At 48.0% G+C, this 19,758-nt stretch overlaps 1 protein-coding gene across 7 annotated transcripts in view; it reads right to left on the bottom strand.

Moving 5' to 3' along the window:
* Kirrel3 (kirre like nephrin family adhesion molecule 3) overlaps positions 1 to 19,758 on the bottom strand; it is a 615,828-nt gene that overhangs the window by 86,428 nt on the left and 509,642 nt on the right. For all 7 annotated transcript variants that reach the window (XM_045145244.1, XM_045145243.1, XM_045145247.1 and 4 more), the window contains exons 3-4: positions 19,384 to 19,533; positions 14,073 to 14,222 (exon numbers count right to left, since the gene is read on the bottom strand). In XM_045145244.1, coding sequence (XP_045001179.1) covers positions 14,073 to 14,222; positions 19,384 to 19,533 — 300 coding nt within the window. The remainder of the gene's footprint in view (positions 1 to 14,072; positions 14,223 to 19,383; positions 19,534 to 19,758) is intronic.

The raw sequence follows: 19,758 nt of genomic DNA, 5'->3' as shown, positions 1-19,758 counted from the left end.
GGAAGGAACACCTGACATGGTTCTAGCTCTTTTCACTGCATGATTCCTCCCTTGGACCAACCTCAACTCCTGCTCAGCTCTAGAACAGGAATAGTTGCTGTCATCATCTGACTTCTGGGAATGAATAAACTAACTTTCGTCTTCAAGAAATAAGCATGGGGGGGGGGGAATCTAAACCCTTTTTTTAATGTTGCAAGAGCCAGAGAGCTTACCATACCACAGAGCTCTGACTCTCAGATTTTTAAATTTTTTTTTGTTCTTTTTTGTTTGTTTGTTTTGTTTTGTTTTTTTGAGGTAGGGTCTCACTCTAGCTCAGGCTGACCTGGAATTCACTATGGAGTCTCAGGGTGGCCTCTAACTCATGGCAGTCCTCCTACCTCTGCCTCCCAAGTACTGGGATTAAAGGCATGTGCCACCATGCCTGGCTTCATTTTTATTTATTTATTTGAGTGACAGAGAGAGAAAGAGGGAGAGAGAGAGAGAATGGGCGCACCAGGGCTTCCAGCTACTGCAAATGAACTCCAGATGCGTGCACCCTCTTGTTCATCTGGCTAACGTGGGTGCTGGAGAATTGAGCCTCGAACCTGGGTCCTTAGGCTTCACAGGCAAGCGCTTAACCACTAAGCCATCTCTCCAGCCCTGACTCTCACTTTTATTAAAAAAACATTTTATTGGCAATTTTCATATATGTATGTAAAATATTTTGATCATAATCCCCTCCCATCACTTTCTTTTGCCTGCTTCCCTCAGTTTTAATAGTGCAGATAGAGAAACATCCCCCCTGGCCTGGTTCTTTCCTCAGAAGTACCACAGAATAAATCTATTTTCCTTCTTCAAATATTTGAGAAGGACGCTCTTCCCCTAAGACTCCGCTGTAGTAAGCCAAGCTTCCCCACTACCTCTACTTGTGTGCACAGTGGAAACCTTGTGTCTTTGAAGTTCCCTGTTACCCCAGTGGAGGGTGTGGATTTTGTGCTATCCATGGTGCTGACTGATCCAAGTTCATCAGGTCTAGGTCAAGGATTGAATCTGGGGTATCAGAGTATAATGACACGTCAGCTCTCTCTGCTGTTATTATGTATTTGCTTTCAAGATATGTCTTAAATTATGACAGCTCTTCTGTTGTCCCCAGGGGCCAGTGTATACAAGAGTGAAAATGGTTGAAGTTTGGGATGGAGGGGCACACCAGAACTAGCTAGACCACTACAAATCTTCTTAATTTCTTTCTGATGTACCCCCCCTCTCTGTGTATGTATGTCTCATGGTGCATGTGTGAATGTGTGGATGTCAAAGGACAACATTGAGGTCTCCATTCTTACCTTCCTTTTTTTATTATTTATTTTTTGGGGGGGGGAATGGGAGAATGGATGTGTCAGGGTCTTTCAGCTGCTGTGAATGATATCCAGATGTGTGTGTCCCTTGTGCGCATGTGCGACATTATGCTGTTGTGTCACTGTGTGTCTGGCGACGTGGGACCTGGAGATTTGGATATGTATTCTTTGGCTTTGCAGGCAAGTGCCTTAGCAGCTAAGCCATCCCTCCAGCCCTCATCTTCCATCTTGTTTGAGACAGGGTCTAAATGCCAGAGTAGGTGGCTCGTGAGCTTCAGGATTCTCCTGATTGCCTCCCATTGCCATAGGTGAGTTGGGATTACTGACATGTGAGCCACCATGTCCAGCTTTATGTGGGGTCTGGGGATCTGAGCTCTGGTCATCAGGCTTGCAAAGCAAGTGCTTTTAACCACCGAGAATTCTCTCTCCCCCCTTCTCACTGTAAATCTTAAGTGTTGTTTGTATGTATGTGTGTGGATCAGATCAGAATAGAGATTCTTGGTTGTGTCTCCCATGTCTAGATCATTCAGGGATGTCACCTTGGTATGGGATGATGAGTAAGATGGTTTTAGGGGCTACACTGACCCCTGGGATACTTGTAAAGGCAGTGGGTCCTGGGTGCTCAAATGCCTCTGGTCATATCTGTCCTACCATCAAAAAGCTGTGACTTTAAGCAGCAGGACATCCTTTCTCTGTGGAAAAACAATCACAGCCTTGTCTTGGCTCCTGGCAGGCAAGCACTGTACCCTCTGTCTCCCTGATGTCCTGACCTGGTGGAGGATGCTGCTCTCCCCTTAGGCTCAGGCCCTGCCCACTCCCTGAGGTACCTTTTCTCCCTGTCTGTGGCCTCTCTGAGTGTGCTGTGAGGTGTGTGACTTTGCATCTAAGCTGCCTTCTAAACCCCACCCTCCCTCACCCTGTTGGCTGCTGTAGAAAGGCTTCCATTTAGTGGCATTTTCCTTTCTCATTTCATGCTGTAATGGAGATTCATTGCCAGTTTTAAATCCATAATTTGCCATGAAAGCCTCGTCTTGGGCCCAGGCTGAGGTCACAGAAGAGCAGTGGTGAGCTATTTTTAGCTCTTAGAGCACTTCTTGTCTAGCTCAGACCCAGGGTTGTCTCAGACAGAGTACTGGGTCCAATATCTGGGGTGCCTGCATGCTGGGAGAGGGTCAGTTTCTGCATAGGTGGCTTGGCAGAAGTCCCCCCCGCCCGGTGTGCAATGACTCTTCCCCTGCATTTCATTTGTCATAGGGGGAATCGATAGAGAAGCGGGGCTCGAGCGATGAAACCACGCTCCAACTGCTCCATTCTCTTCTGGGCCTGACAAGGGGTGATAGTCGATACTTTTGTCAAGGCTCTGAGAAGCTATCTGTTCCCCAACAGTGACTGATTTCCTTGATCAACATTCCTGTGTCTTTCCACCATGGGTACACTGATGATTTAGCCATACTCTATATGACCCATGTGCAGGTACATGTGAGCCTAGTACATTTGTCCTGAGACCAAGGTGTCTGTACATGTGAATATGATTGAAGCATGCACAGGGGACCTTGCAAATGGTTAGTGGCCCAAATGAAGAGTCCCACATTGGCACCAGGGAAGATGTCTCTTGCCTGTGCTTTTTGAGGCTTTTAGGAGTTTTTGCAAGTTACCCAAGCCAGAGGAGCCTGCCCTGTGCAGGGCAGAGTGGGTTAGGGCTTTCTGTAGGTGGCTGAACTCTGAAGGTTGTAGGAAGGGGGTCTAGGTTACATGGAAAAGCCCTGGAGCTGCTGGCTCCAAAGCAAATGCAGATGCCAGAGTACCAACTCCTGACTTTTGCAAATCTCTGTGGTATGACTCTTGCTGAGCAGTTGAGCCGGCTCAGCATTCTCAGGGTCATGCTTGGCAAGCATAGCTGAAGGACATATTATCCTTGCTCTCAGGAGCAAGGGAAGAAGGACTCAGGGGACAACGGCCCATGTGCCCAACCTCAAACCATGAAAAATTGTGGGGAATCACTATCAAGCTGTGGGGTGCATTTCTGGCTCCTGTTGTTACCAGGGAGAAGGTGGCCTGAGCCACTAAGCATTGTGGTCCCATGTCTCATACTAGGACAAAAATGTGTGCCTCCTGTCTTTGAAGTCAGGACTTTTTGGCCTTGGACCTGGAGACTTGCCAATGCTCTGAGTATGGTGGTGTCACATATCAGCATTGCACAGGGCTACACTGTAGAGCCTCAGTCAGCTGGTGACGGGGGTAGACCTCAGGCTGGTGGGGTCTACTGCAGGAAGCTGCACCCTCTGTGATTGCAGCAGGTCCTGAGTGAAGTCCCTGGAACTCCTCTGTCCTGATGTTGAAAGCATGAAGGGCTGGAGGTGGCCTTGGGGGTGGCTGTCTGGGTTATAACCTCCAGCTTTAAACGGTGAGGGAGCCCTTGGAAGGCAGTGTTGGGCTTGCAGGCTCTGAGGAACGGGGCTGGGGTAGAAGGCGAGCATTCCTCTTCTTGTGGGGAGCCTGATTGAGGAGCAAAAGGAAGCTCCAGGTTTGCCTCTATCCCCAAGGGCTCGCAGCCCCTTGGGAGTGTTGGGAATGGCTTATCACCTGTGTCCCTTCCCCACCTTGTATCTCTCAAAGGTGCTGACTCCAGTGAGGGATAGACATCCTGTCCTAGGGAACCTGAGATGAGGAGCAGGCAGCAGGATGGGGAGAAGAATGTGGGAGGCCTCCCTTTGGGGGCAATATGCAGATTAGTGGGGAAGGAATACAGTGTGGGGGAGGTTCCAAAGAGGTCAGTGCCCTTAAACTCAGGGACACACTTCATCTTCTGGAGCTGTGGGCAGCTACAGAGGGAACCCAAGTGTGGACCTCAGACACTTGCCTCAGAGAACTCTAATTTATAGTAGGGACCCTATTCATCAGTTTAAGGCAGTGCCAAAACTCCCCGGTGCTCCTTGTCTCCTGCTTAGACTGGCATGGGAAAGGCATACAGTAGCTAACGAGAAGAGAGGAGGGGATTCTGGGAGTGGTTTGGGCCACCCAGAAGGGCAGTGAAGGAGAAGGAGGGAGTTGGTGGTGGGTGGGGTGTGTGGGAGAGGTATGCACACCAGCTGAGCCTTGTCCCCATATGGAACCTCGGGAGATAAGGATGTTTTTTGCGCTCTTCTCTCCCATCACTGGCTTATTTGCTGCTCCTATTTGGGGGTGATTGAGGGTAATGAATGTGGCAGCAAACAGACACACGGCCCAAATGAGATATAGCACCTAAGACCAGGCCAGGGCCCAGGCAAAGCATGCTTAATAAGGAGATAAGGAAATCAATTCTGCTTGTCTTCCTGTGGTGCCCAGGAGGGGCCTGCAGGAAGGGGGCTTCCTGCATTCCTGCTGTGTGGAAAAGCTTCCCCAGAATGCAGTGTGATGCTCTTGGAAGGAGGGCTCACTGGCTGGTGTCTGGGTGTTAACAATAATAGCAATAGCTAATAAAATAATAACAGCCCATATGCTTATATGTCTAGCTGCATGCCAGGCACTATTTTGAGACATGCTTGCATATGTTGTTTCATTCAATTCTCTCTACCACCCTGTGTAAGTGGTATGATTATTTCTTCCAGTTCATACAGGCACAGAGGAACTGAGTAATTTGACCAAGGTCACATTACTGGTAAAGCGACAGCCAGGTTTCAAGTTCAGGCAACCTGGCTTCCAGAATATGGGCTCCAAACTAGGAAGTTATATTACCTCTCTATATTACCACACAGCATCACACCCCACAGCTACACACACTTGCACATCATATCATACCTCACAACACCACATGTCACTCCATACAACAACAAACCATATAACACCATACCACACACCACCACAAAGTATCATACCACACAATACTATTCCACACAAAGTCCATTTCATACAACACCACACACTCTCACTTGTACTTGGGGTTTACTATGTACTATGCACCTTCCCTCCCACCCCCCTAACGTGACCACAGGTCCTATTGCTTCAATTGTCATGATACACATTCACTGAACACCTAATGTCTGCTATAGGCATGTAAGAAGCTCCTAAGAGGCTGCATGGGAGAAACAGACAAAAAACAGTTAATGTGAGCACAAGAATTTGAATGGTCACAACATGTTGTGATCCAGGCTTCTATAAGTAGCAAAAGGAACACAGAGGGTGACAGGCTATGTAGGTTTCAAGAAAAGCTTCTTGGAGGAGGTACTGCTTAAGGTATACCTTCCCAGGTGGGTTTGAATTAGCCAAGGGAGGAAAGGAGGAAGAGGCTGGAAAGATGTTCAGAGGAGTCATGAATGAAGCAGGTGTTCGTAACTAATGGGTAATGGAGGTATGCCCGAGGAAGGGCAGATGGCAGAACCCAGGGGTCTTATGGGCCATGGCAGGAATTTTGGGATCTGTTCTGCAAAGACACTTTCTCACCACCCAGAAAACACTCCATCTCTACTGACTTGCCTTTTATGTCTGGTGGCTGTGGGTAGATTTGTCCTAACCAGTGTCTAGAAGAATCATTTAGAAGATGGTGCTGCTGGGCTATAGAGATGGCTCAGCCTGCAGTCCCACCTCACAAAGGGGTGTGGAGACAAGGGAATCACCCAGGCCTGTGAAAAGTAGTAAGTTTCAGCATCAGTGGAGACTCTAGCTCAAACAGGAATGGACAGAAGAGTGGGACCCCTGATGTTCTGCTCTGGCCATCACAGGTGAGCACACTCCAACACAGGTAAGTGCATAGGGCACCACAAGGGCACATACGTGTGCATACATCACACACACCACACCACACCACATTATGTATATACAACATCAAAGAAGAATCACTGTATACCAGCTTTGCATCACAGCTCCTCCTGGATTCACCATGGTTTATGGATTGAGAACTGGAAGCATTGTCAACCTGCCCAGATTTAGAGTCATTTAGGAGTCACATCTCTGGGTATGACTGTGACACCTTTCCCAGACAGGACTAATTGGGAAGGGAGACTCGGCGTGAATGTGCAAGGATCATCTCATGGGCTGAGGGCTCAGACTGACTAAAAGGGGAAGAGGAGAAAGTGAGCTGAGTAGCAGCATTCTTCTCTTTCTCTGATTCCCAAGCCACAGTGATAAGGGGAAGGTGTACTGCCAGCTCCACCGCCTAGGACCACCTCAGCTGCCATGTATTCCTACCATGATGGGCTATGTCCCCTTCATGAGCCATAATAAGCCCATCTTCCTTTAGGTTGCTTCTGTCACTTATTTTTAATAGCTAATAACTAACACAGGGTTGATGTCATGTGGTGGATATCAGAGAGCAAGTTAAGGACACAGAAAAGATTGGATCGTATCTTAGTATCTGGGTTTGACATTGTAGTCAGGTTTGCATTGCTGGTAGAAATCACCCAACCAAGAGCAGCTTCTGGGGAAAAGAGGTTTATTTTGGCTTACAGGCTTGAGGGGAAGCTCATGATAGCAGGGGAAAATGATGGCATGAACAGAGGGTGGAAATCACCCCCTGGCCCACATAAGGTAGACAACAGGAACAGGAGAGTGTGCCAAACACTGGCAAGGGGAAATTGGCTATAACACTCATAAGCCCACCTCCAACAATACACTCCCTCCAGAAGACATTACTTCCCAAATCTCCATTAGCTGGGAACCTAGCATTCAGAACATCTAAGTTTATGGGGGACACCTGAATTAAACTACCACATTCCGCCCATGGCCCTCATAAACTGATATCCATGCATGATATAAAATACAATGCATTCAGTCCAACTTTAAAAGTCCCCATAGTTTTTGTCATTCCAATGATGTTCATACATCCCCGTAATTCAAGGTCTTTTAACTGAGCCATAATACCAAAAAATAACCTCAAAAACCCCAAAATGACACAGAATAAACATTCATACTGCAAAAGATGGCATTGGGCATAGCAAAGAAATATTCAACCAATACAAAATTCAAAACAGCCAGGGCAAACATCAAACTGTAGCTCCAAGTCCACCAACTCTAGCTAGTGACAAATCTCCAAATACAATAATTCCGATCAGCAGCAAGTCTGGAGTTTCAATTCTGCCCCTCCAGCTAGGCTATTCACAGTCCTGAAAAACTTCATTCAGGGCCGGCAGCTTTTCTGAGCAGTCATCTTGTGGTCTCAGCATCTCTACTGGGTCTCCATTGTAACCCACGGTTCATCCTCATGGCCCCATGGGGTCTCCGTGCAAGCAACCAGCAAACTTTCTTCACACTGCCCATGGCCATTTCCAAAATGCAAGACAGTGTTGCAAACTCAATGACCCTCTCTTGCATTTCTTATACTCCACAATACCAGGTAGGTACCAATTTGTTAATCCAGGGGGTAAAAAAACAGACTTTGAAGAATAGGACACTCCTTGAGCACTCAGGCCCTTTCAAAAGAGTCTACATTCTTCCTTTGCCCCAATGCAGGTCAGCTGGCTCAATCTCAAAGGTTATAATCTCTCAATTGCAGCTAAACTGGCAGTAACTCACCCAAAGATTTTTCTTTCTGTTCCATATCCCTCTGCTCACACCAGTTCATTTCTATGCAAAGCAACCCTGCACAGCTTCTCAGGAAATGGGCATAACAGCAAGCTTCCCACACAAACTACTAGCCAAATCCAGGCAAAGCACTTTCTCACCCTTATAAGCCAAACCTCACAGTCCACAATTCTTACTGCATTCAGGCCTTTCAACTCTGACCAGAATAGTCCATCAAGCTGTACTTTCATCACTGTAACGTGTCTCTTAGGCCAAGGTTTCAAATCCTGCTACATTACTCTTGAAAATCAGCTCCAAGAGGCTAAAGCCACACAGTCAGGTGTCTAGCAGCAATCCCAGTCCTAGGTACCACTTTACTGTTGCAGTCCGGTTCGCATGGCTGGTAGAAATTACCCAACCAAGAGCAGCTTCTGGGGAAAAGAGGTTTATTTTGGCTTACAGGCTTGAGGGGAAGCTCCATGATGACAGGGAAAATGATGGCATGAGCAGAGGATGAACATCACCCCCTAGCCCACATAAGGTAGACAACAGGAACAGGAGAGTGTGACAAACACTGGCAAGGGGAAACTGGCTATAACACCCATAAGCCCACCCCCAACAATACACTCCCTCCAGGAGATATTAATTCCCAAATCTCCATCAGATGGGAACCTAGCATTCAGAACACCTAAGTTTATGGGGGACACCTGAATCAAACCACCATATACATCATGGTAAAAGACGCCCTCTCTGCACTGACTTAGCCTCCATCTTTCATAATTCATGTTGGAGTTAGGAAGCTTGCTTTCTTTTTCTTATTTTTTTTTAATTTTTTATTTATTTATTTGAGAGAGACAGACACAGAGAGAAAGACAGATAGAGGGAGAGAGAGAGATTGGGCGCGCCAGGGCTTCCAGCTACTGCAAACGAACTTCAGACGCGTGCACCCCCTTGTGCATCTGGCTAACGTGGGACCTGGGGAACCGAGCCTCGAACCGGGGTCCTTAGGCTTCACAGGCAAGTGCTTAGTCGCTAAGCCATCTCTCCAGCCTGGAAGCTTGCTTTCTAATGGGAGCTGCAGGCAAGGAGGAAGAGAGCAATGGGGGACAAGGCTGGCCTCAAAGGACTTTAAAATAATTGATGTGACAACCAATACCTCTTCTCCACTTCAGACCCCCTTACCCTGCTCTACTCTATCTTTTCCATGGCATTGTTTTGAGGTAGGGTCTTGCTCTAGTTCATGCTAACCTCAGCGTGGCCTTGAATCTACAGAGATCTTCCTACCTCAGCCTCTCTAGTGCTGGGATTAAAGGTGTTCACCACCATGCGTAGCCTCCATGGCATTTATTAATATTGGACAGCCTAAAGATATGTCACTTGCTGAATCTGATTATTATCTGTCAGCTGTCTTGCTCCTTGCTAGAATGTAAGTTCCACCAGGTCAGGAATGGTTTTATCTTTGGCTTGCAGATGAATATCAATGTCTAGATTAGTGCTCAGCACATGATAAGGGTTGAGGAACTATTTCTTTATCAAATCCTTGGCATCTATTTCCTTCTTGCTCTGAGCCCCCCAATTCCTTGTTTCCCAAGTCTCTAGGTAGCTGGACCCATTAAATGCAATGATACCCTACGCCTGGATCCCATGGCTCCTGCATGTGGGACGATGTGGATGCCATTCACACATGCACATGTGTGAGTGTGTATACAGCTTTAAAGTGTACTAAAGTATTTACACAGTGTCTGCATTGGAGGCTCACAACTCTATGAGGTTAATATTTTTAGTATTTCCACTTACAGATGAAGAATCAGAAATCTCATTCATTCTCTCATCCATTCATTCACTTAAAAACAAGCAAAAACATGATTGAGTACCTTTGCTATACTAGGGGATGGCTAAGGATTTGGATCTAAGAGGCCCAGCTCTGGTCTCGAGGCCATTGCTCCAAGTTACATAGTCAGCTGCTAGATGGTATTCTTTGCAGCCCAGGGTCTTTTTATTACTGTACCATGGCTCTGGCCATGTGCATGGGGGTGTTAAGCTGTCAACGAAGCAGAACTGCTGCAGGTATGGCTAGCAATGTGTTGGAGTTGGGTACCGAGGGACGCCTGGGGGTCAAAGCCCAAAGTCAAGTCCCAGATCCTAGGCTTGAGCAGGACTTTGTGAGGTTTCATCTCCCAGCCTCAAGGTGGACTGCTGTCTAAACCATCTCATCCGTTACCTTCTCTGCCTCAGGCACCACATGCTCCAGTGGGGAATGACCCATTTTCCTAAAATAGTTGGTGCAGCATGTTGGACTTTTGGCTAAAATAAGGTCTTTGGGGGACTGGACAATTCTTAGACCTCAGCCTTTTATTCACACCTCTCATTATATACAGGCCAAGAAACTGGGATTAGGATCACACAGATAGCTCTAAGTCAGCAGCCCTTTTCTTGATGCCAAGACTCCTGAGTTGTTCTGCGGGTGTTAAGATCTCTGTGTAGACTTAGACTGAGTCATGCGCAGCCCTTGGCAGCTGGCTGGATCACTGAGGGAGCACAGCCTGACCATCACTTACTCTGGGGCTCTCAGCTTCACAGGACAACTTTTTCCCCCACCTATGCCTCATTCTCAAGCTCCTGTTCTGTCTCCTAGGGTAGAAAGTGCTCTGCTCAAAGTTATTCCTTGACTGATTCCATCTGAGCGTTGGAAACACAATGCTAATTAACGTGTCTGTGGCTCCAAGCTTGGCTGCTGGGCCAGTCCCCACACCCTCCCTGGAGTCCAGCAGGCTTGGAAAACTGGCCCTCTGGCTTCTCAGAGCACACTGCCAGCAGATGCATATTTTAACAGTGCACATCTGCTGGCTATATAATCTCTCGTATTTGCCCTCCTCACTTGGTGCTTTGATGAAAGACCCCCGGGGGCTCCCCTGTGTTCCAGCCAAAGTGTTTGCTTTGCGATTTGGCTGGAGTACCATCTGATTCTGCTCTCACATCCTCCACAGGTTCTAGTCAGGCTCTTACTTATTTAATTAAAAATCTATCTATCTCAGGCAAATACAGACTAACTTAGGGAGCTCTCTCATTCTTGGAACATAGGGAAGGCAGCCCTTCTTGAAGAACTGGCTGGGATATTTTCTTGGGCTGAGATGTCACAGAGAAGAAGGAGGGGTCTTAGTGGGAAGAAAGGTGGCTGGCTCAGGGTGCACAACAGTCCATTGACTGGCTCTTGACCAGGGTGCCCTGTAAAGTGTCCAGGTTGGCTTCCACCTGGTCCAGGGCAGTCATTGGGGGAAGGCTGCACCTATAGAAACTCAGCCAGTTGAGCACTGTAGGGCCAGGGGATGGGAGGGGATCTGCCAGACTGAGAGGAACGTGCAGGACCCACTGGAGTGGGGGCTACGTGACCGCCCCACCACTAGAAAAGGTAGGTATGGGGCTGTGGGGCACCAAGGAGTCAGGGAGGCTTGAGGCCAGGGCCCAGCAGCCCCTTTCTTGCCCACATCTAATTTGCATAGAGTGAATAAATAGCTAAGAGAAGATACTTACACATAAACTGTTCCCTCTCATCCCTAAGGAATTCTCCCAGGGAACCCTGTGTGGGTCTCTATGCCTAACCATACAAACCCAGCCCTATACAATGCCAGGCTAGGCCACAGCAGTCAGAGAGGGAAGAGAGAAAGTTTTTAGAGGTTACTTAAGACAAAATTGGGTCTGTTCAGATTGGATCTTGAGGCTCTGCTCTGGGAAGCCTGGCTCTTAACCAGCTGGACAGATGACATTCTGCTGGCATTTGGGGCCAAGAGATGAGGCAAGTAGCCTTAGTTTGCCATTGGAAAATGTGGAGTTGATTTTAAATGTTAATTAAGCTGTGTGACCTCCCGGTAGTATCTTTGCCTCTCTGAGTCTCTGCATTCGCTTATCTGTAAAGACAGGGAAAAATTTGGAATTTCAGCACAAAGGGAGGAAGAAGGTATAAGTGGTCAGGCTTGGTGGGCAAGGCTTGCTACTCCTTGAGGGATGGATCATCTCTCGGTGTCTTAGTGCTGCATGAGGTCAGAGGAACTGACAGTGCTTTAAGCCCCCCCCCCCCCCCCCCGCCAACCCCTTGCCAGCATTCTCTGGTAGCCTGTGCAAGGCAGCAGAGGCAGATGACCATAGTTATCCTGCAACTTCACTTAACAATGTGTTCTGTCAGATCAGTTCATTCCCAAGTCAGAAAACACAATAGACCTCAAGTCCTCCCCTTCTCTTCTCTCAAGCTAGAACTGAATTAGATCCCATCCTAACATGGTCCCCATCTTGAGGGGAAAAGGGAACAGCCACAGCTCCTGTAGGCTTCTGGCCATTCATCTCAAGTCCTATCTCTAGCTCAGCCATCTGGTCCATTTGTCACACAGAGCTCTCTTCTCTACCCCTTTCCTGGCAGGCCAGAGCAGACTCCCAGGTTGGAGGTTGGTGAGGTTACTGAGCGACTCCTCCCTACCTCAGCCCAGGTTAATCTGGTAAATGGTCCTCTGGGGCATCTCTGCCACCTTGTTTGGCATCTTTTGTCCATGTGTTTGGTCATGTAGATATGAAAATAACTGATGATGCTCTTAAACATTTCATCTCTGAGCACAAGCAGCATCCTGGCTGCCAACCCTGTGGTCAGAGCTCCACAGTGGCTGCCAGGAGGTGGTGGGGCTGCTCTGTCCTGCTTGCCTGGGCTCCATCCACATGTGCCATAAGGAGCCAGGGAAGTGGCACAAGGAGTTACAGCTGGAGACCCTGGCCTAGGACTTCTGATTCTCTGAGCTTCAGTTTCTCAGCTGGGGTGACAGTTCTTGACTCAGTTTGGAAGAGCTTGAAAGCTGCTGGAAACTATTTTGCAACTGTGAGCAGTTATTCCTGCTGTGCAAGGCTCATTTCCCTGTAGCTTTCTTCTCCAGAACATCTGGCCAGAGAAGGGACATGATGGAGCTGAACTCTTTTTTTTCTTTATTATTATTATTATTTTAGTTTTTTGAGGTAGGGTCTCGTTCTAGCCCAGGCTGACCTGGAATTAACTATGTAGTCTCAGGCTGGCCTCGAACTCATGGTGATCCTCCTACCTCTGCCTCCTGAGTGCTGGGATCAAAGGTGTGTGCCACCATGCCCGGCTGGCTGGCTTTCTTTCTTTCTTTCTTTCTTTCTTTCTTTCTTTCTTTCTTTCTTTCTTTCTTTCTTTCTTTCTTTTTTCTTTTTTTTTTGTTTTTTTGAGGTAGGGTCTCACTCTAGCCCAGGGTGACCTGGAATTCACTATGGAGTCTCAGGGTGGCCTTGAACTCATGGCAATCTTCCTAACCTTTGCCTCCAGAGTGCTGGGATTAAAGGCATGCACCACCACGACTGGCTTCAGGCTTTCTTTATTATTATTAACAACATATTTTGTATGTATACATCATGTGTTGGTACCCTCTTTTCCCTCCTCAGTGGGGTTGCAATTATTCCCGATGGGGTTATGGGTTCTGTGTTGTGGGAGCAGCAGTCAGGTTTTGGGGAGAGTCAATGCCTCTGGCATGATGTCCCAACCTGTGTCTTACAATCTTTCTGCCCCCCTTCCAGGGTTGAACTCTTAATCAAAACTGGGCAATTTAAGAGGGCAGAGCAAATCCCCACTCCCTTCTTCAGGCAGGTCTGCCCCAGTAAGGGAGTGGGGACCTCTTCAGGAGGGCTATCACATGACCATTTGAGGAAAGACTAAGAGAAAGGAATGGCTGGAGTAGGGACCTCCTTTGAATGAATTCTCCTTTGAACGATCAGAGAACCAGGATTCTCAGAGAACCTGGGGGCAGGTCAGGGAGGGATCAGGGGTCACTGGAGATCCCTGCAGATGCTGGAATCATGGGGAGATTGAGCTTGAGGCTCAGTTTGTATATAGGGTTTGCTGGAACCCTAGGAGACCAGCTTTGGAGGAAGGGACTCTCAGGCCATGCCATAACCTTCCCTGAGCCTGTGTTGCCAGGCTTCCTTCACAGTGCAGAGCACCCAGCACACTCATTAACTCCCCAAGAAGCAGCCAAGCATACTCAGTATAGCAGCCACAGGTCAGTGGTATTGTGATTTCTTGGGCATCCTTTTTGGATGTGGAGAGAGGGGAGAGGACATGATGGGGCAACCCTGAGTGAAGCCTGAGGGACTAATGCTCTACTGGGGGTCTTGTTTCCTTCCCATGCAGCTTCATAGAAGGGCTCTCTCTGGGAGCTGAACCCTTGGTGTTTTCAAGTCCTTGTCCCATCCCTTTGTGTAGATGGCTCTTACCCAGAACTGTGAGGCGTGCAGGGCGGGACCGGATGGCAGCCTGGATTGCCTGGCACTCATACACCGCGTCGTCCTGCAGCTCTGCCCGCAGGATCTTCAGGTGGTGCTCCCCTGACAGGTGGTTTCCCACCACTAGGTACTGGGGGTAACCTGGGGAGACAGCGGGAAGATGAGGGAGATCAAGTCTACTTCCTTAGTTGATTTCCAGGTAGCTTTTTGAAGCTGTTGCAGACCCCTGGATGGAATGGTTTCAAAACAGCTGTCCTTTGCCAAAGGAAATGTACGCCTTGTAAACATGTCCCAGGCAAAGACCTTCTGTTCTGATGCCCTCCCTCCATTCCAGGAAAAGGCTTTCTGCAAGAAGAACTTGGGGGTCTGATTTAGCCTGGACAGAGCTGACCTCAGGTGGCCCACTGATGACCAACTTTATTTGGATAACTAGACAAGCTTTGCTCTGGTCCCCCATCCCTTCCCTCGCTTTCAGGGTGACTCATCTTTCAGTACCCTTTTACCCCTGTTTCTTTCTGTAACTCAAAATGCTATGGAAGCTTAAACTCTGCATCTTTTATTGAGTCTCATACTAAATGGATGACGTTTATGTTTCTGTATATTAATAAACACACATGCTTTCCCCATGATAATCTATTGCCAGTTTCCTTAATGGACTAAAACGATTAGACTTTCAGAGGGAAGAGTGAAAATGTAAAGCTTCCCTTCCCAGCTCAGGGGAGCTGAGACATGGGAGGTAGGGGGATGGGACAGGATAGATCACTGGTGACACAAGCAGGTACGCCAGTGGGTGGCCATGAGCTTAAAACTCAGAGCTCAGGGTAAGGGGCACAAAGGCAAGAGTTTCCCAGGGTGTTGGGGTAGCACGTGTGCGTGCGTGTGTGTGTGTGTGTGTGTGTGTGTGTGTGTGTGTGTGTGCACTCACACACACAAGTTTAGGAAATGGGAAAAGCTTTGTTAGAGGAGAAGATAGGAAGGACATGGGTATGCTCAGTGTGAGCTCTGGTAAGTGGGATGCTCAGCACTGAGCTATACCAAGGAGGGAGAGAGAAGACCCACAGAGAAGAGAAAGTAAAGAGAAAAGGAAGGAGACAGAAAAAAAAAGGAAAAAGAAAACTACTTGGAGAGGATCAAGAGTGACTTCTGGGGAAAAGTTTTGTCCCTGGCTGGACTGGAAGCAGAAATGCAGGCCCAACGGGATCTAGGAATGCGGGGCATACAGAGTAGAGCACAGTATCCCTTTCTAGCCATTTCTACCTCCTGCCTGTAAGCCCCAGGGCCACATTAAGCACTTAGGAGGCATCCAGGACACTTAAGATCTGAGGCCCTTATACATATACACTGGTGATGAATAATACATAAATAAAAATTTGAAGATGATAAATCATTCACCAGCCGGACTGCTGCCATGCGGAGCTGAATGTAAATGCTGGCTATAGTCATGGCTGCCAAGCTGGCCTTGCTGTCTCCTGGGTCTCCCTGTTAGTTTGTCCTAGCAGGATCTGTCATCCCCCCTCTCTTCCACCTGAGCTCTGCTTCTGATGCTTTCCCCGTTCTACCTCCCTGCTCTGGCCCCTCTCCTCAGAGGCCACTCTCTTCTGCTGACACCCTCTGGCAGCCCTCTTCCTAAAAGACCTTTGCCAGTATAGCAGGAGTTCCCACAATGTGCATGGGAGCAGGGATGGACACATCTGGCCTTTTCAAGAGGAGAAACGGTGGTGGAGAGATGGCTCAGTGGAAAAGATGCTTGCCTGCAATACCAAATGACACAGGTTTGATTACCCAGTACCCACGAAAAGCCAGTTGCATCTGGTGCATATATCTGGAATTTGGAGTGGCTGGAGGCCCTGGCATAGTTATTTTCCCTTTAACTTTCCCCTGCAAATAAATAAATGAATAAATAAATAAATAATAAAATAAAAACAGAGAAGAAAAGGTTTAAGCAAGTGAGGGGTGAATGAAAGGATGGAGAGAGAGAGAGTGGTAAGGGGAGGCAATGCTTTTCAAATATTTCCTACTCTCTTGGTGTGTGTCACACATGTTCACATAGCTCCCGAAGGCAGCCATAGCACCCACAGACAGCATTAACATGAAAGATTTCAGAATATTCTTAACTAGTTGAGGTGTTCAATAAGGATCTGGGTCACCAGCAAAGGTCATAAGGTCCTCATTACCAGCTGCATCCAAGGATGATTACCTTTCTGGGATGCTATAGAGGCAAATTCTATACTGGATAGATGATTGGGACTAGGGATGCACTAAGGCCCTTCCCCTACATAAGCTAAGGGTGGTCTGGAGATGGGACAGAGTTCCTTGGGGGTGACTGTACCATCAGTGCTCACTGCTGGCCGGTGAGATGAGTAACTTGTGGTCCTCCACAAGGCCTCCCAGGATGCTGTGTGAGCCTTGAGTATGCCCTGAGCCTCTCATGGCTGTGCTGTCCTCAGCAGACCACCCAAGGGCCCTGACCTCCACAACAGAGCAGAGCTGGCTACAATGCTCATGATGACCAGCTGCAGCCCGAGGGCACACCTGTCCTTGTGCTCACCTTCCTGCCTCCTGATGAGCTGGCGGAGGGAGCACAGGCAGCGATGCTGGCTCTCGCTGTGTGGAGGTGGGTGCCGTCCATCCTACTGCCCCCAATGTTGCTGGCCAGCCACCCTGCCTTTCAGACTGGCTCTTGGATCTGCTGTCCTGTGATTAGATCCTGTCTCCTGAGGCATCTTGGCTGGAGCTGACAGGTATGTGTGTGTGTGTGTGTGTGTGTGTGTGTGTGTGTGCGCGCGTGCGCACACACATGTGTATGTTGTCTTGCAAGCCATCAGCAGCAGGATTTCACTCTCAAGAGCTGCTGAAAACACCAGTGATGGGTTTGTTTGTATTTGCTTAATTAGGTGGCGAGCTGCAAAGCTATCCCAAGGACTGGCAGCATCTTGGGAAAACACAGGAAGCACAACTTCTGAGAATCTTTTGGCTCCTTCCCACAATATCATTGCCTACTACTATTAGCAGAAGCAAAATTAAAGTGTTGATTCTTCAGACACGCTGGATAGGTTCAATGGTCAGCTTTTCTCTTCCTAGTTCTGTTTTCTTGGGCGAGTTACTTTAACCTCATTGTGAGTCGGTTTCCTTACCAGTCAAATGAAGACAGTGCTAGCACCCATGGATGGATATTAAACAGGATAATCTCTATGAGGTACCTTGCATGCAGTGAATAATTTAGAAATGCTATTTTTCAAAATTTTGTTTTGAGAGAGAGAGAGGAAGAAAAAGGCAAAGAGAGAGAGAGAGAGAGAGAGAGAGAGAGAGAGAGAGGGAGGGAGGGAGTGAGTTAGAATATGCCCATGCCAGGGCCTTTCAGCCACTCTGGATGAACTCCAGACATGTGTGCCCCCTTGTGCACATGTGCAACATTGCATGCTTGTGTCACTTTTTGCATCTGGTTATACATGGGACCTGGAGATATGAAAAAACATTCCTAAGCTTCACAGGCAAGCACCTTAAATGCTAAGCCAGCTCTCCAGTCTGAAATGCTATTGTTTTTGAGACAGGGTCTCACTCTGTAGCCCAGGCTAGACTTGAACTTACTGTATAGCTCAGGCTGGCTTCACTTTGAACTTGTTGCAATCTTCCATACTCAGCCTCCAAAGTGCTGGTATTTGAAGTGTGAACCACCATGCCTAGCTTTATCAATGCTAATTTAAATACAAGTGACAGTGAGGTAGGGTAGTGGTCTCCATATATGGAAGGGAGAGCAGACAGTGTAAGTGGGTCCCTTAGGGCTAGCATACAGGACTCCATTCACTGGGACTGGTTATATAATTGAGTCAATTTCTTTCTCAACTGTGGCTCTGTGTACTTTCAAATAAAGGGGACATGTTTGTCTCCCTGTGGACTACAGTAGATGTATAAGATCACGTCCCAGAAGTGCTGAGCTTCTTAGGAGAAATTGTTTGAGCCACACCTGAGAACACACTGACAACTCACTTTCTTTGACTGGCATTTCAGCCTTGGTGATCAGAATGGAATTCAGTGATGGACTCATTCCTGCGCACACTGAATGGGGGGTGACATGGTTGAAATAGAAGTGATGTGGCAGGTGGTGTCCGTTTCCCTGCAGGAAAACTTCTATGGCATGAAGTGCTCAGCAAATCCTTGATAAATCCAAGCCTCCCTCCCCAGCCATGGGCCCGAGCAGGCCAGGCTCAGAGTTGTCCAGAACACAAACAATTCTCATCTGGGAAGGTTATATCCTTCTGTGCTTACTCCAGGGTAAGCAAGTTGAGTGTCTCTGAGATTGGCTGGTTCCCACACATTTAAACTTTATGGTGGTGTAGTATATTTTGGAGATACTTGGTGTGTATTTTATCCATACTCAGCTGGGCTGCAGCATTCAAGCCCTGCGACTCCTATTGACCATTGCTATAATGTTTCAGTATACATTTTTTGGCAAGACATAACTCATACTTTAAAATATTAATTTCCCAGCCATCATGTTCCTGAGTGCACTTCGATTTTTATTTTTCTGCAGCTGTACACCATGGGTGAGGTGAAACTACTTCTTAGCTGAATATATATTTCTCACTCATTCTCCACTCCCCAGCCATTCCCAGATCACAGGGAAGTGACACCCAGATCTGTCTTTCTGAATTTTGTCATGCATGTTGAGCCCAGCAAACAAGCACATGCCTACTTGCCCCAGGGCACCGAAATGACATGACAGGCAGTGGCCCGGAGGGTGGTTGCATTCTTTATGCCCCAGGAGAGGGTGGGTTGGCAAGGTGTTTGGAGGAGCTTTGGGATAACCATGAAAAGTAGTTATCAAATGACAGTGTCTGGTACCAACCACAGAGTTGATGTGCCAGCCACCAGCAGTGGTGAAGCCCCAGAGCATTTGGCAAGGTTGGGTATTTAGGGTAAATGTTTCTTATCTTTTCTTCCCATCAAGACGTGACCCCTAAGGGGACCAGATTTCTTTGTGTGTTTTGGTTTCTTTGGTTTTCTTTTTGGGTGGAAAGCCAGATCATTCCTTGGTAAGTAGGATGCATTTCCAGCCAAGAGTACTTGAAACTTGAAATCAGACTTGCACACTTAGCTTTTCCAGGGCAACAACATGCTAGGCTTAGGCCTGACCACCAGAATGAGGCTCCACTCATGGTTCCTTACTCGTAGCCTCTGGGATTCTGGAGACCCAGACCCAGGACTTGCCTGCCTAGAGAGCAACAGCGTGGGTTTTGAAAGTGGAAGATGGTAATGAGACAGAGCAGGCACCAGGGCTTTCTGAGGATGTGGAAATACTTACTGGAAAGGTCTCTGCCTACACCAAGAGCGAGGCCATCTTTGATCCACAGAACGAAGCCATCATATTCAGGGATGGCACACAGCAGCGTCACTGGCTGTCCTGACACCACTACCTGGTCCTGGGGCTGCTGGCTGAAGGTGTAGACTTGGCCTGGGAACAGATAAGCACAATGGTCAGTCAGTGATGGAAGCAGCACCTGGACAGCTTCTCTCATGTTCTGGAAGCAGAGCTAGGTTGACCCCTAGACCAGGCCTCAGAGCACCTCGCTTCCTGACTGGGGGTCTTTTGTGCCAGCTTTGTCTCCTGCTGTCAGAGGCTGGCTTTAGACTCTAGCCTCTCTGCTTATCTATCCCTACCACTGTTGTTGGGGACCAG

This window comes from Jaculus jaculus, chromosome 3 (assembly GCF_020740685.1).
Source record: "Jaculus jaculus isolate mJacJac1 chromosome 3, mJacJac1.mat.Y.cur, whole genome shotgun sequence".
In the NCBI taxonomy this organism is placed as follows: Eukaryota; Metazoa; Chordata; class Mammalia; order Rodentia; family Dipodidae; genus Jaculus; species Jaculus jaculus.
This window is presented reverse-complemented; position numbering and strand designations above follow the sequence as displayed.